Here is a 16,787-nt window from a genome sequence, read left to right on the forward strand (position 1 = left end):
CGTAGATGGGTTCCGCTTGAGGCAGTTATGTGATGTGAAACGTCAACTAGAACAAGACCGTGACACGCGGAAAGCACTATGTAAGAAGTACAATAGAGCTTTCAATATCGTGGACGGGGCTGACACTACCCTTATGGCAACCAGCATGGGACTAGGGGCGGCAGGCGTTGGGTTGTTAGCTACCATCGTGGCCGCACCTATAGTGCTAGGTATTGAAATAACAGCTGGGGTGGTAGGGTTGGCAGGGTTGGCGCTTAAGTTAGTAACACGCAGACTGCATCGTAAGGCATTGAAACACGACGAGATCAGGGTTCTGGCTGAAGCAAAGCTCAACACAGTGAGTGAGCGTATTTCCACAGCACTCTCTGATAGTAAGATCTCAGAAGAGGAGTTTCGTTCAATCCTCTCTGAACTCACAAAATATAACGGAATGAAACAAGATATTCGGTCCAAGTCTCGTAAGTCTGCTATCAGCGAGGACGAGAAAAAAAAGTACATAGAACAGGGGATACAAAAAGCCCAGCAAGCCTTTATTATGAACACCAAAGAGATCGTAGGCGGTTCACGTTAAACTGTTTCATCGATATAAACATGACATAGGCACAGTGTTACCTCCAACACACGTTAAGTAGTAGGGGTAATGTATCTATACCAGCCGGGGGAACACGAGGGTGATAGCCGTAAGCGGGCCACCGATCCTATATGGTCAGTCAAAACTTACAACATAGATAAAGTGGATATGAAAGCCGACGAACCTAACTTGTACTACTTGAGGGATGGGCCGGGTAGGGGGTTTGTAAGAGAAGAATTATTGATCGTACCGTACGGCACAGTGTTACCTCCAACACACGTTAAGTAGTAGGGGTAATAGTAGCAAGAGCTAATGGCCCAACCAAAGCCTTATTTAGTAAATAAGGCTTTGTAGAGACATTTCTTGAAAGTGGTCCAGAACTGTCATTGTATATACTACTTCACTAGATGGAATAGAACAGAATATCCAACCTCATCCAAATATGACTTTAGCTCTGGGAGCTGCTTAACGAAGATTTAGGGACACTACAGTGGAGGCTGTCTAATCAAGACTAAAGAAATAATCTGGTTTAGTCAGCATGGACGATATTAGAGCTGACATGGCTAGCAAATTGACTGTCACCCTGAGTATACCTGTAGTATCAATATCTGGTCAAATCTGCCACTATGAGTTATCTTGTAGCTATATCAGAGGTATATTAAAAAAGTTTCACATGTTGGCAAAACAGGCACAAGAAGTAATCGTCTCTTAGCAGCAACAAAATAATGCCTGGAGATGTTTGTTTCTTGAGCCTGTTTTGCCACAATGTGAAACTTGTTTTAAAATACTACTTACATAGCTATCAGATAACTCATACTAGCAAATTCGGCAAGAACTGATTCTGTGAGTATACTCATGATAGGCAGTCAGTGTGTTAAAGAACGAATAAAATCCATTACACACGAAAGACTTGCGGTTAGTCTTAAGTGGAACACAAAATCATTCTTAAAAAATGCATGGTAAATTAATACTGAGCGATTACAGGTTGCCAAAAAGTCGTCTGTTTCACTCTCGTCCGCAAACAAAACCACAGACAAGTTACATAATTCTGTCACCAGAGCACTGCAGTGAACCCGAGTGACGTCATGTGAGGAATGATTTTCAGTAAGTTGTATATAAAATGTGTCACAAGTTCGCCAGGTTGCTCATTTCCCGACATCACCAAAGACATGTTGAATTGTTGTGTGGCCGTCAAATGCTCGTAGGTGTTGGGTGCTGGTGTCACCATGCACAGAATTTCCACCAGACCCCTCAGTTTGTGCTAAAGATGTAGTTTGTGAGTGCAAAGAGAGCATTGTGGAAGCCTGTTCACTTTAAATCAGGTCGTTCAACATCTACCTTGCTTCCAAGATAGAAGATGCTATTTAGATTTGTTTCTATCGAGTTAAAACAAGAGTCATAAGAAGATGACATATCCCCCCGGCCCCCACATATTTGAAAGGACAAATCATCTGATAGTTACTTATTGCGTTTTTAGACCAAGTCAGAATTGTTTCCATGGAATTTATGAAAAATATAAATGCCATATATCTGTAATCAGAAAAAGTCATCATTTCAAGATCTGTCTCGTATATCTGCCAAGATCTGGTGAAAGATATGAAATGGTTTTCAAGTTGTGCTCCGGAAGGCAGCAACGTGTTCATGGCAATGAGAAAATAATAAATCAGAGAAACATGTAAATAGCAAAAGGCACCACTTTGGGGTCTGCCACACATATCTACCAAGTAACACTGACAGATATTAAAAAGTTTTTGAGTTCTGCGCCGGAAACCAAACACACCTCTCACTTTTGAGACAATGTCTGAAATATTTCCATGGAAACCGAGAAAATAATACATCACAAAAACCTGTACAGAGCAATAAGGCACCACTTTAGGTTCTGCTTGATATATCTACCAAGTTTTGCAGAAAACTATTGAACGGTTTTTGAGTTCTCCTCCGGAAATGAAACACACCTCTCACTTTTCAGACTATGTTCGAAACGTTTCCATGGAAACCAAGAAAATAATAAATCACAAAAACCTGTACAGAGCAAAAGGCACCACTTTAGGTTCTGATTGATATATCTACCAAGTTTTGCAGAAAAATATTGAACAGTTTTTGAGTTCTGCTCCAGAAACGAAGCCCACCCCACCATAAGACTAACACCAAAATGTTCCATGGAAAAACCGAAAAAATATAAATGCCAAAAATCTGTAAATAGCAAAAGGCACAATCATAGGCTGAGATTACTATATCTATCAAGTTTGGTCTAAAAATATTGAACGGTTTCTGAGTTACGCTCCAGAAACAAAATGATTACGGACGGTCGTGCGTCTGTATGGACGGATGGATGGACGGAGAGACGAGGCATATATCACCCCGCATTACGTGCCAGGGGGATAATAATTAAAACTACTTACTATTTGCAGTAAATGATTGATGACCAAAAGGATTTTGGATGGCACAACTTATAACATAACAATTTCTTCCTTGGAAGTGAGGTTGTGGTCGAAGTGACAATAATATTTAATAATATTGTAAGTAATATCGTATTGACACCCACCTTGCCTCTAAGAGTGAGACTGTTATTATAAGCCGTGTCATGCAAAATCCTAATGTCCATCAGTCAAACACATATTTTACTACCAGTAGAAAGTAGTTTTGATTTTGTAACTCAGTGAAAACAATCCTAAATTGCATTAATACTCAGACTGTTTGCAACCGACTGCCATCATTTTTTAAAATCGTGGAGTCACAATCTAAAGTCAGTTTGAGAATCATTTAGATATGGTTTGTTTTCATCAAGTTAAAACATCAAAACTACTTCTTACTCGTAGTTAAATATTTTTTTAATCATGATCAAAAAGTATTTGCATGACACCATTTGTACTAGAACTACAAGAATAATTTATAAACATGACAACAAGCAATTTTGACAGAAGTTGTATCTCGGAAAGTAGGCAAAGCAGGTGATAAGATTAAATGGCAGTAGATTGTGAAAACATAGAGCTTTCATTTTTCAAAACAATTATTGCGACAGTAGCTTTAGACAAACCTATAAACATGATAATCTTCAATGGGAAATGTAGATGAATACTACAGTAACCCACATGGGTATACCTCATATTACATCACAGCGGTGCACCCTTCTGATTGGTTGACATTTCATTTGCGGGAGAGAATTGAACACTGTTGTCAAAAAGGCCAATTTAAGGTAATTATATGTTGAAATCAGTAGTTTCAATGACAGGGTTTTATTCATAACGATGTCAATAAATGATTTATGCACTTGTATCCCTCTCCAGAGTATATGTGATCTTTCAAATACGACTAGAACTGAATCAGTTTTGTCATTCTCACATACATTGTTGTATCACATGGCTCTCTCAGTTACAGCACTCACTGACAATAACAAAGATTTGAGCTCATGTATCAACTCACTAATTCCATGTACAAGTATACCCACACTTAACTAAGATTAAATGATCTTTTTAGTTTCAACGCAGGATTAACTGGTCACCATATACATTCAGCGGACTCCTTGCCACACACCGGATTATACAGCTTTGATTACTGTATAAACACATATTCGGGTGACTCATTTCATCACAGTTTTGACAGCTGCCGTATTGCAGTGTTTATATGACAGGATTGACATTTCATGCCCATGTTGACAACTTGCCAGATAGGACAGTCTCCAGTTTTGACAGCTTCCACTACATATATTTCAGGAAGTGTGTAAATTGCTGCAATACCATTACTTACACTCTATGTATCTCATGGAGAGTGAGGGATAACCTCTGGTGCTGGTACTTACACTAGGACAATATCTAGGAGACTCTGGAATAGCTTGCTATCTAGAGTATTTGCAAGATAAACGTAAAATTATCTTGCTACATTTGTTCTTCCTGTATTGGAATTTTTATTATGTCACTATGCTAGTACTTACACCAGGGGAATGTCTGGGAGAGTATGAAACAGTCGATGGAGTTGGGGGCGGATCTGGTTGAAGCAGATGTCTTTGACAAAGTTTATCACTTCATCCTGAAAATTACATCAACAGTTACTGTTAGACACAAAATACTCCCACATAAAACAAATACTAAGTGTGAGTAAAGGAGTATGGTTTTACACAGCTTCTAGTACTGTTCCAGCAATAGCTTGGCAGGGACACCACAAATGGTCTTCATACACTGTACACATGTGGGGAATCGAATCCCAGTCTTTGGTGGGTCGAGCAAACATTTTAACAACTTGGCTACCCCACCACCCTGACAAACACCAAGAGCTACAAACTATACAGAGTGGACAAAGGAATCACAAGGCTTACTCAGTCAGATGCAGGTAACACCATATCTCACAGTGTTTATACTTCAACAGTAGTTTACCCGTGAAGGTCCTGGGGTAGAGTAGGCCTTCAGCAAACCATGCTTGCCATAAAAGGTGACTATGCTTGTCGTAAGAGGTGACAAACGGGATCGGGTGGTCAGGCTCGCTTACTTGGCTGACACGTCATCGGTTCCCAATTGTGCAGATCAATGTTCATGTTGTTGGTCACTGGATTGTCTGATCCAGACTCGATTATTTACAGATTGACGCCATATGGCTGGAATATTGCTGAGTGCGGCGTAAAACGAAACTCAACCTCACCCCCTTCAACAGTAGTTACCATGGTAATATGTACATATTTGCACATTCTCCAGCACTGACATGAAGGAAACTAAGGTGGCGTCTGCCATGCTGTTATCATTCAGCTGAATAACATCTGAATCAACGCGTTTTATGAATGCACCAGACATGTCAAAGTACAGAATTTCCATCTTGTGAATCTCTACATCCAGTTCCTTCTCCAGATCTACTTAAAAATTTTAGTATGAATAAGAAACAGAACAGTGTTCTGAAGATGACTGACTTTCCTTGTCAAGCAACATGATTACTGCATACAGTACGGCTGGGATGGGTAACACAGATACCAGGGATGGTTTGGTAATCAGTTGAACCTGGGTAAACCATCTTAATACCCGGACTCGCTATGATCATGTGAAAAATAGATAAAACAATGTAATATGTCCAGCTGTCTTGAATAAAAGGTGTATTGTCTTTGAAGGTTTAAACATTATTTACAGTGGAATTGAACATAATAACACATGACTGAGATATTGAAAAATTTGAAATTTAAGCCTTCCAGTTGAAGAATATATTGCCATTTCTTACAAATTGAAACTTGCCCAAGCCCTATCATACAGTGACTTGAATCAGAATTACTAATGTCCAGTTTGCGGGCTATATGATCAGATAAGCATCTGACTGAAAACATATAATCCAACTGATCTGTTCCTCACAAATGTCCTCCCAGATCTTACATAGCATGGCAAACATCTCAGACTCAAAATACTGGCAAAAGTGTTGGAGGTGAATAGTTGGCAAGAAGCTGCTTTCTTACTCATACACCAAAGTGAATAGTTGGCAAGCATCAGTTCTTTAATGCATACACAGAAGTGAATAGGTGGCAAGCATCAGCTCTTTAACACATACACAAAAGTGAATATTTGGCACAGAAGTGAATAGTTGGCAAGCATCAGCTCTTTAATGCATACACAGAAGTGAATAGTTGGCAAGCATCAGATCTTTAACTCACCCAGAAGTGAATAGGTGGCAAGCATCAGCTCTTTAACACATACACAGAAGTGAATATTTGGCACAGAAGTGAATAGTTGGCAAGCATCAGCTCTTTAATGCATACACAGAAGTGAATAGTTGGCACGCATCAGCTCTTTAATGCATACACAGAAGTGAATAGCTGGCAAGCATCAGTTTTTAACTCACCCACAAGTGAATAGTTGGCAAGCATCAGCTCTTTAACACATACACAGAAGTGAATATTTGGCACAGAAGTGAATAGTTGGCAAGCATCAGCTCTTTAATGCATACACAGAAGTGAATAGTTGGCACGCATCAGTTCTTTAACACATACACAGAAGTGAATAGCTGGCAAGCATCAGTTCTTTAACTCACCCACAAGTGAATAGTTGGCAAGCATCAGCTCTTTAACACATACACAGAAGTGAATATTTGGCACAGAAGTGAATAGTTGACAAGCATCAGCTCTTTAACACACAAACAGAAATGAATAGTTGGCAAGCATCAGCTCTTTAACACATACACAGAAGTGAATAGTTGACAAGCGTCAGCTCGTTTACTTATACACAGAAGCGAATAGCTGATAAGCATCAGCTCTTAAACACATACACAGAAGTGAAAAGCTGGCAAGCATCAGCTCTTTAACTTATACACAGAAATGAATAGTTGGCAAGTATCAGCTCTTTTACTCATATACAGAAGTGAATAGCTGATGAGCATCAGCTTTTCACATGTACACATTAATACATAATAAAATGAATTCCTCAAGGCAATACACATCTGTAGACAGCATGTTCTATTCATAATCTGATAAATGTATATTAAACTTATTACCACTGAACTGAAACTGAATTCCTTGCTTGTATGTAATTTCTTCTGGAATGCTTTAAGATCTTGTCCAAAGCCTTCCTTTTCCGATATCTCTTGCATTTGTTTGCGTATCCTAGCAACCTCCTTGAGACCAAGGTCATGCACCTCCTGTGGTGACATGTCGCAGGACAGGTGGAAGTTGAGGCACATCTGGTAGAACGCTACACCATTGTTGAGTGTGCACACCCCTTCTCCTGTCCTCAGGTGTTGCATGTATTCCTGCAACATCACATCATGTGCTGACAACACCTCTAATAATGATGAAAAGGTACAATAACTTGCTATGCAAGGCTATGTCAATTGAAACATAAACATCATGTGTTGGCCGATTTCCTGGTGTTATTCAGTACCTGAAGCAAGGGTATTGACAGCTTCAGATGGAGGTTTCAAATGAAATATTCCTGTGCTCCAAATACTCAATAACACCCAGAAACTGGCCATCGCATGGTGTTTATTGACAATGTAACCACAAAAGTAAACCAAAAGGCCCACATGGGGTTTATTGTCTCTACTAAATTACGTTGAATACACGTACAGGAGTGAAGTGGCCTTTACAGCTGGTTCCCACTGTAGCATCTAGAACTGCTCATTTGTGATATCACTCCGTAATTCCATCACTATATGCTTTGAATGATGTCACCACTGCTGATGATGCAACAAAACAATTCTGTGCATTATTTTTATTTGTCAACATAGTGCAAACAGTCTTGCAATTTCTGGGAATCGAATACCATTCGATCATAATTATCAGCCAATCAGATTACAGAACACGATGACTGCTGTTTTATGATAACCTGTACCAGAATCCTTTCACCATGGCTTCAATCCAAGATAAGTCTGCACAAGTAGGTGCTCAGAGTAATGTCCCTTAGACATGACAGAATCCTATGCTCATGGGGCTGAATTCCACTTCAGCTCTGAAAATACTTGGATGTCTTAATCATGCATTAGCTGACAGGCTTATAAACGCACCAAATTATGTATCAGCATTAATTCACAGACTTGAAATGTTCCGCATCCACTGTCTAAGTCTGATGTATACTGGGTGCTAGATGTTGGTGGTTATAATATTTGAGCGACTAAGTAAATACTTTCTTGTTTTTCTTGAGTGAAAGTCACATGAGGTAACAATCAGTGACTCAGCAAGCCAATCCCAAAAGTCGATTGTATAGATCAAAGGAATCAGCTCCCTGCACTGATTGTCATGTGATTGTATCCCAATTGCTTGGATTGGTGCTTATGATGTCAATCACTAGTTTGCCAAGATTTTAACATTTACAGGCATCTCATGTCTAGGTATATACATACATTGACAAGAAAGTCTTTCAGCTTCTCCAGGCAAGGCCTGATGTTTGTAATGAGTACACTCTCCGCCTGCTGTTTCATTGTGTCACTGTAACAAAGAGAATGTCATAAGATCAGTGAACATTGCATTTGAAACGTATATGCTGAAAACAGCTTCACTTGTTCTTAAAACTTTATTCTCTGCTTGCCTCATGTTTGACTCCGTACTGAATACACTTTCATCACCATTTGTCTCAGTACTGACAATACTTTCACCGGCACTAGCTCATTACTAAACAGTCTATTATAATTCAGATCTTGTTTTCTGAATAATGAAATTAAGAAAATCCAACCAGATGTGTCACACATGAATAACCAGAACCAATCTTCGATATCTCCAGGGTATATGTTCCGATAAATCTCCACTATACCCTGAATGCATCTATGGCCTGCCCAACAGAATTTATTACCTCCACTGGCTGTCTTTTCATCCAATCAGGTGTCTTTGATGGGAAGTTAAGCATACCAATCACTACTCACTTTCACTTTTTGAATTATCTAACTGAGTAAACTTGGACAAACAAATGATGTAGAGGTACTCTTTTAAGGGGCAGGAGGGGTTCCTGCATATCTTTTGAAGTTTCAGAGTTTCAATCTGAGTTGCACTGTGTACAAACCTTGGCAGCTGCAACTGCTATCTTTGTTGACACTTGCAAGCTCAGTTGAAACAGCGACTTCGCTGATTGGCTACTGTGAGAATGCGGAGCTAGCCAAGGGAGGTAATAAAAGTATCATAGAATTGTAGAGTATCTCGAGTATAGTGAAAACTTATGAGAAAGTATACCTTGGACATATTAGGGATGGTCAGGGCCAACTTCATTGTGACTTTACAGGCTAGAAACAACATAAAACCTGCTAGTGTACTCTGACACGTATGTAAAATCACCTGCCCTCAATAATTTCTCCATACTTGCCAATTTTCTTGTTGATTTTTTAAATAAGCAACATAATTTACATTGGAATGACAACTACAACTGCACATGGGTACAGCATGATGTACAATTATGCTTGCCCAACAGAAATAAAACTCTGGACTGGGACATTGGACAATGGGTTGATGCCACCCCAGTAGTTGCACTGAAACAATTCTAACACAGAATTTAACACAGAATTGAAGTCAATACTTCCTCCATCACCTTCTTAGAATGTTACATAATATCTATATAAATATTTTTAACGTTGTTCTCTCCACAGCACACACAACTATTTCTTGTGTTCTTATAACAGGAAAGTGAAGATATCCATGATGGTGGTGAATTGAATGATTTCATTCTGAACATTTACTGTATATATTTGAATGCAAATAACTGGTTGTGAAACCTTCTCTGATTTCCTGAACACTACTATGACTACAAGAATAGTAAAGCCTCATTTAACTATCTTAATGTTTGTTAATCATTTTATAATACTGTATTGTTTCAAACTGTTATATTAATATCCTTTTAGTGCTAATGTTCGTCGGCAAATACTTTAATGTCGCCTCTCTCTGGCTCTGAATTCTAAATATATTATTATTTATTTATCATTTATCTTTGTGTCATATATTGGGCATTGTTGCTAGCTATTTTAGTTATATTGGACATATGTATTGGTGTTTCTGTGGTTTTATGTATGTGGCCTCTTTTGTTGTATTCCATGTGTTTTTAATTGTTATTTTAATTGAGTAAAGTCAATTTCCTGTGGGATAATCAAGAATGATTTTATCTCATCTTAATTAGGGTGGTGATGTAGCCTTGTGGTTAAAGCGTTCACTAGGCCAGGGTTCCACTCCCTAGATGGGTAATGTGTGAATCCCATTTCTGGTGTTCCCTGCTGTAATACTGCTGGAATACTGCTAAACAAGGCGTATATTGCTAAACAAGGTGTGTATTGCTAAACAAGGTGTATATTGCTAAACAAGGTGTGTATTGCTAAACAAGGTGTGTATTGCTAAACAAAGTGTGTATTGCTAAACTCGCTCACTCAGACTATAACATGAATCAATCTCAGCAACTTCACGATCCAATGATAGAACATGTCCAGAAACCTGGCAAAGGGCTTATTGGAGAAGAATAATGACATGGACATGATTGAAAAATGAGTGTGTTTGGTGCTGCTTTTAGCAATGTTACAACGATACCTTGGTGGGGGACACCAGAAATGTGTTTCACACATTGTGCTCATGTTGGGAAATTGAACCCAGGTCTTCAGCGTGACGAGCGAATGCCTTAACAACTAGACTACCCCACCCTGCAGATTGAAAAAAGGAGAAGTAGGCTTGATGGAAGCTTCACTGGGAAGAACATGTATTGGGAAATGTTAGAGTGACAAGAATATGAAGATTTCACTGAACATACAGCTCCTCTGTAGAAAGATTCCCTTCTGACTTCAAGAACGGCTGTATCAAAAGTGATTCCTCAACTGGCTCCGTAATCAGTGTCTCCATCTGACTTGGCACCACTTCCTGGGTGACAAACAACAGAATGACAACAGAGGGGACAGAGGGGACACTTGTTGGACAGTCACACAAAGAACATGATCTAGACTACTGTCCGTTTGGGTTCAAAATTAAATGAGAATCATGAATAAACAAATAACTCAAAATAGCTTTAAGTGCACGAATCATAAATAACATACATAGCCCTGAAACCTCTGTCCCGAATAGGATCTGAAATATGACACTTTACAACCAATCACAGAAAAAATTGTTTATGAACCCATCATGTAATATTGTGCTATGTTCATGCTTCACACCAAGGGGTGACAAACGACTGGTGGAACAGCGTCAGCATGTGCTTCAGGTGCAACTGAGCAGTCAAGTGAGATGACCCCAACTAGTCAGGAAACAGTCGGTGCTGACATGATTTCATCTTACTGTTACATATTTTATCAATATACTTGTCAACGGTCAGATCAACATATAACTTCCTACTGTTTGTCTTTTTAACATAGCATATAGTATTTCTTCATGCTCCGGGCACTCAGTTTTTCTTGGTTTAATACCTGTTTTTCTATCCATTTTTTTTCACTCTATCCAATGTTCAGTATTCGGTCTAATATGTGCCACTGTGTCCCATGCCTGGCACAATCTTTTGTTTGGGTAAACTATCCAGTGTAAGGTATAATCCAATGTTTAAAACTATCCAGTGTTTAATGCTTTCCATTCTTTGGTACAATTCCATATTTGGTCCTCCATCTGGGGTTTGGTACTGTCCCATATTTGGTACTCCATCTCATGTTTGGTACTATTCCATATTTGGTACTCCATCTCATGTTTGGTACTATCACACATTTGGTACTCCATCTGATGTTTGGTATGATCCCATATTTGACACTCCACTTCATGTTTGGTACTCTCCCATATTTGGTACTCCATCTCGTTTGGTGCTATGCCATATTTAGTACTCAAGTTTGGTACTGTCCCATATTTGGTACTCCATCTGACGTTTGGTACTATCCTACATTCTGAAGTCTATCCCATCTTTGGTAACATCCACTGTTTGGTACTGTCCCAAGTACATTTATAATTATCACATGTGACACAGTGAATTAATTTCAAAGAATCATATTCCTGTCATACACTCACCAAGGTATGTTTGTGCATAGTCAGGCCTTCCTTTATTCCTTGTTTTAAGAGGGGAATCACTTGGAGAATCTGCAAAATAATTGACAAATAATCCTAAAGTGTGTTAAAACCCATTTTCTCAAATAATCCCATACAATAATTATCAGATAATAAAACAAATTAATTAAATGTGAGAGGTATATTTTCTCCTAACAATATCTACTTCAAAGATTACTGAAATTAATTTTTAGATTTATAAAGGCTAAATGACTATCTTTTCTCTCGTTTCATTATTGTGTTATACTTTGGATCATTACATTGGATCACTTATCAATGGAATCAAAGGAAAAGTTCTAATTAGGTTCCTGAAAACACAAGAATCCATCTCTATACTTAATGCAGGTGACACAAGGCTTAATGGTTTCCATATGTCATGAGCTGTACAGTACAACTCAGTAGTGATAGAGAAACTGCATTTCAGATTGTCTGTTTCTTGTTTACAAAGCACTCAGCATTATACCAGCAAAATGGAAATAGTGTGTAAATAATTCAACCTGGACCGGACACTCCAGTGAAAAACAGTATGTACATTGATCTGTTGGGATATAGCAACAAATGTCAACTAAATCAGTGGGTCTGACCACCCGATCACAATAGTCGCCTCTTACAACAAGCATGGGTTGCTGAAGACCAATTCTAACCCGGATCTTCACGAGTCTGGCATTCTCTTCACAGCGGTTAGTCAAGACATATTTTCCTATGTACCTCCGTTCCGATACGGCCATATTTCCCTGTTCTTATTACATTCTGAGGCAGTAAAAAATCTTTGAAGAGGTTCTAGTTTCCCTGAAACATATGGAAATTACCAAGGTTTTGCAAATGATCACTTTTGAAATAACATCGCTGATTGCACAACAAAATCTGACTGAAACCAATCATGAATCCTGAAAACTTGAGTACACCATGAATACACCATGAATACACCATGAAAGGCCCTTATTAGAACAGACGTACCTATGAAGATAGGACTTGACTAACCTCAGTGGGAAAAGAATGCAGATCTCGATGCACTTAAAGAAAATTGGTATTTTGATAGAACTAGACTGCTAACATCACGTAACTGGGCCAGTACTGACCCAGTGAAGTCAGAGCATCAGGCATTCTGGAACTGGGCCAGTACTGACCCAGTGAAGTCAGAGCATCAGGCATTCCGGAACTGGGCCAGTACTGACCCAGTGAAGTCAGAGCATCAGGCATTCCGGAACTGGGCCAGTACTGACCCAGTGAAGTCAGAGCATCAGGCATTCCGGAACTGGGCCAGTACTGACCCAGTGAAGTCAGAGCATCAGGCATTGCGGAACTGGGCCTGTACTATTTTGCACACTGGTGTGGAACTGGCCCTGTACAGGCAGAGAACACTGGGCCCAGTACACAGCCATAACAGTTGCCCAATTGGCCCTTTACAGTATGACCGGCACTGGCCCGTTTATAAGTTTAATACAGTTTCTACAGTTTAAAACAAGCTGATACCAAACAAAACTAATCTGAAGGAGAAAAACAAAACAAAAGATTATCCATATGAGTTTAATCCCTCCTGAAATGAACTTTTGTTTTTGAAATAGATATGCAAACAGGTTTTGTGTGATCTAAAAACATGATGTATATGATGAATGACCGAATGTTTAACCCCCTGGATGCCGAGTTTTTTTTCAGGCGCACATTTTAATAAGGTTTGCAAAGTGAACGTTGTGCCAGATTTGCGCTCGCGTGGTCCTGGATCTGCGTACGGCTATGAAATTGCACAGACATGTAGAATATTTAATTTCCTATCCGTTGGTATAAATATAATTGCGACTACCTCAGGGGTTGGAGAAATAGACACTGCTAAAAGTTGTTCAAAACTTTTGTGTGTGTTCCAAAACAGTAAATTTCTCAGTTTTTTATCGTACACCAATAAAAGCACTCTGCTACGATTTTTTTAATTTGACATCTTTACGGAAAGTGTGAGCGAAGAAAATACAGCTTGATATCTGAACGACATAAGTGTATATGAAATGGATGTATGTGCTAATGCATAACGTCCTACTCACAAAATCAAAAATGACCTGCAATAAATGTCAAAAATCGATTTTCTACTATGACGTCAAACGTCGACAGAGAGGTCATGCACGTATAAAGGTAAGGCTGCATAACTCAGCTATGGTTTACATTAGGTCAATGTAACTCCGATCACATGGAGAGAATTTGATGTGGATATGGACAGTATATTTTCGTTATGTTTTGTTCACAGTGAACCAAACTATTCCAATACAAATTTTCCCAATGTGAGAGGATACCTTTTGGTAGTTTCACAATTTGTAAGAAAAGATGCAAGTGTACTACATCAAAAAGCAGGCAATAGCGATTTGGATGTCCCTATCCGATACATATTTTAGTTCTTAGATTCCCATATTCTCCTGTTTGTGTATATTTTTATTAATTTTCCATCATTATTAACGGATTAACAGCCACATATTCAAACGTAATGAAATAACTGAAGATAATGCGACATTTTAGTTGACGTCACGGCATGTTTTGTGCATTTTGTGACGTCGGAAAAAGACTACTCTGGTTGCTGATTATTATATATCTAACCTAATTTCTACTCAATGTGTAAAAGATCTCGGCTTCTGTGTCAGAATTCAACACTTTTTAGCCAAAATATGAAATGAATGGTTTTATCACTGAAATAGTGTCCTGATTATATCAACAATTACACGGTTTTACTACATATCTTATTGTGAGCAACACGCGCACCTGTCTAGCATCAATTTAGCGTAAATGAAAATTTCACAACACCTGAATATTCATTGAGTATTCATTTAGGAAAAAGACTTTTCTTCTTATGATTATGAAATCAATTCCCTTCATAAGTATGCAATGAAAAGTACAAAGAGACCTCTTTTTCAGTAAAGAAGTATTAGAAAATGGACGTAGGGCTTGTCCAAATTAAGACTTGACCTGATTTATATATTTTTAACAATTTCCGTAAAAATATTGTTTGAGTTAGACATTCTGCCATCAGATATATTTTAATCGCATTTGAATTGACTTTATTATCGAAAAACAATGATAATGAATCATGAAACGTTTTGACAAACTCGCACCTGGTCAATTAATATTCATAATAGTTTTGTCTATAAAAACGACACAAACCAATACAATGAACAAGACAATTCCTTTAAATAGTAGTATGTGTGCCCCTACATTTGATAAAATGTACAAATCATTTTCATTAATATTTTCCGTTTTACTTATAAGTTGGAAGTAAATCGCTGTTTATTAACCTGTTCATATGAAACTGCAATATTTGTCCCAACGTATTGAATATTGCACATGACGGGAACTAAAGCATATGTTGCAGTAATGGCTACGTGTGATCTTCCAACACTAGTGTAGAGGCTTAAAATGTGGTGTAATACACTTACTGAGTCAATTTCCCATGTAAATATTATTCAAACAATCCAAAGCTTTCAAAGAATAAAAACGGATACCTTATATCCACACATGATATGGTGTTGAACATGGATATATGTAGATACTGAAATCAATTTCATGAAAAAATATCTGAACGATGCGCAAAATATACATCACAATACTAAAAGTGCAATCGGAATGGTATGGGCATTGTGTTTACTCTTGTTCAACCGACCTTCACCTCAAAGAAATTGCCTAATATGTGCAACAATGTTGACGTGTGACATCACTACCGACGACCGATTTCTTTCAAAATGGCGGCTTCGCTGAGAAGGGTACACAGGATTTTGCGACGACTTTTTGTTTGATTCAGGGATCTTTTGTATATAAATGTGAGATGTAAGTAATCAGAATTATTCTGACTATCTGTGTATTGTTACATGTTCTTATCGTTTACATTGTAAATGACGGAAGAAGCCAGAAATGCCGATAAGTACTGTTGTCGTTCTGCGTGACTTTGCGTCAGTCATGGCGTCACGCTGCACTAAAAGTTTGACAGTTTCTTATGAATTACCAAATTATTTCATTGTATCTATTTTCAATTTGCTATTTTTTTGCCACAATACTCTTCCCCTGAATATACTAAGCATATTGAGCCATTGTAAGCAATGATTAGAGAGCTGGATGTTGGAAAATTTCCGAAAATGCTACGCAGTGTAAAATTGGAATTTTTCTTTGTTTACATTTCAGTCAAGCGCTGTCTTTCGAGCACAGCGTTCGTTTTCAAACAAAGCATATTTCGTTTCGTTTTGTCTAGACAGTTGGTACTGGTGACAAAGACCATTTGTAATTTGATTCTAAGATGCATGGGGAGTTCAGTGATACATTTGTCGTAGCTAACTATGAAGTATACATGATGTAATAGGCTTCTCAATACCGGCCTTCTCGAAACGTGATTTTGTAAACACTATCCAATATGGCGGAAAGCGCACTTCGGCGTTCGTGTAAGTGTATTTTCGAAAACATCCCAACCGATTCTGGGTACATCGGTGACGTTTCAGAATTATCATTCCTGGTTACATGAAAACTTGATATCAGTGATCATTAATATGCTATTTTTGAAATTCATTACTTCCAGTAATTATCCGATTTTCACATTTCAAAACATACTGCTAATAACGCTGTGAATCTCGATTTTGTACAGTTTGAAAAATGGCGACATTTACGATGAAGCCTATTTTGAAAGGCGAGTTTAAGCACTTTAGCTTGGTCTGAGGTAATAGTGGATGATATCAAGAAACTGGGAATTTTCCGCAGAATTCAAAACTGTGAAGTATTTATATATGCGTGGTATATTTAGAATTTTATTGGACTTCCAAG

The 16,787-nt window shown here is 38.3% G+C and overlaps 1 protein-coding gene across 1 annotated transcript in view; it reads right to left on the reverse strand.

Annotated features, from left to right (window-relative positions):
• Nucleotides 1-16,787, reverse strand: part of LOC137274337 (uncharacterized) — a 57,185-nt gene that overhangs the window by 36,618 nt on the left and 3,780 nt on the right. The window contains exons 6-10 of the mRNA XM_067807484.1: nt 11,973-12,041; nt 10,744-10,850; nt 8,372-8,456; nt 7,028-7,282; nt 4,503-4,597 (exon numbers count right to left, since the gene is read on the reverse strand). Coding sequence (XP_067663585.1) covers nt 4,503-4,597; nt 7,028-7,282; nt 8,372-8,456; nt 10,744-10,850; nt 11,973-12,041 — 611 coding nt within the window. The remainder of the gene's footprint in view (nt 1-4,502; nt 4,598-7,027; nt 7,283-8,371; nt 8,457-10,743; nt 10,851-11,972; nt 12,042-16,787) is intronic.

The sequence above is a fragment of the Haliotis asinina genome, chromosome 2 (genome assembly GCF_037392515.1).
Source record: "Haliotis asinina isolate JCU_RB_2024 chromosome 2, JCU_Hal_asi_v2, whole genome shotgun sequence".
NCBI lineage: Eukaryota > Metazoa > Mollusca > Gastropoda > Lepetellida > Haliotidae > Haliotis > Haliotis asinina.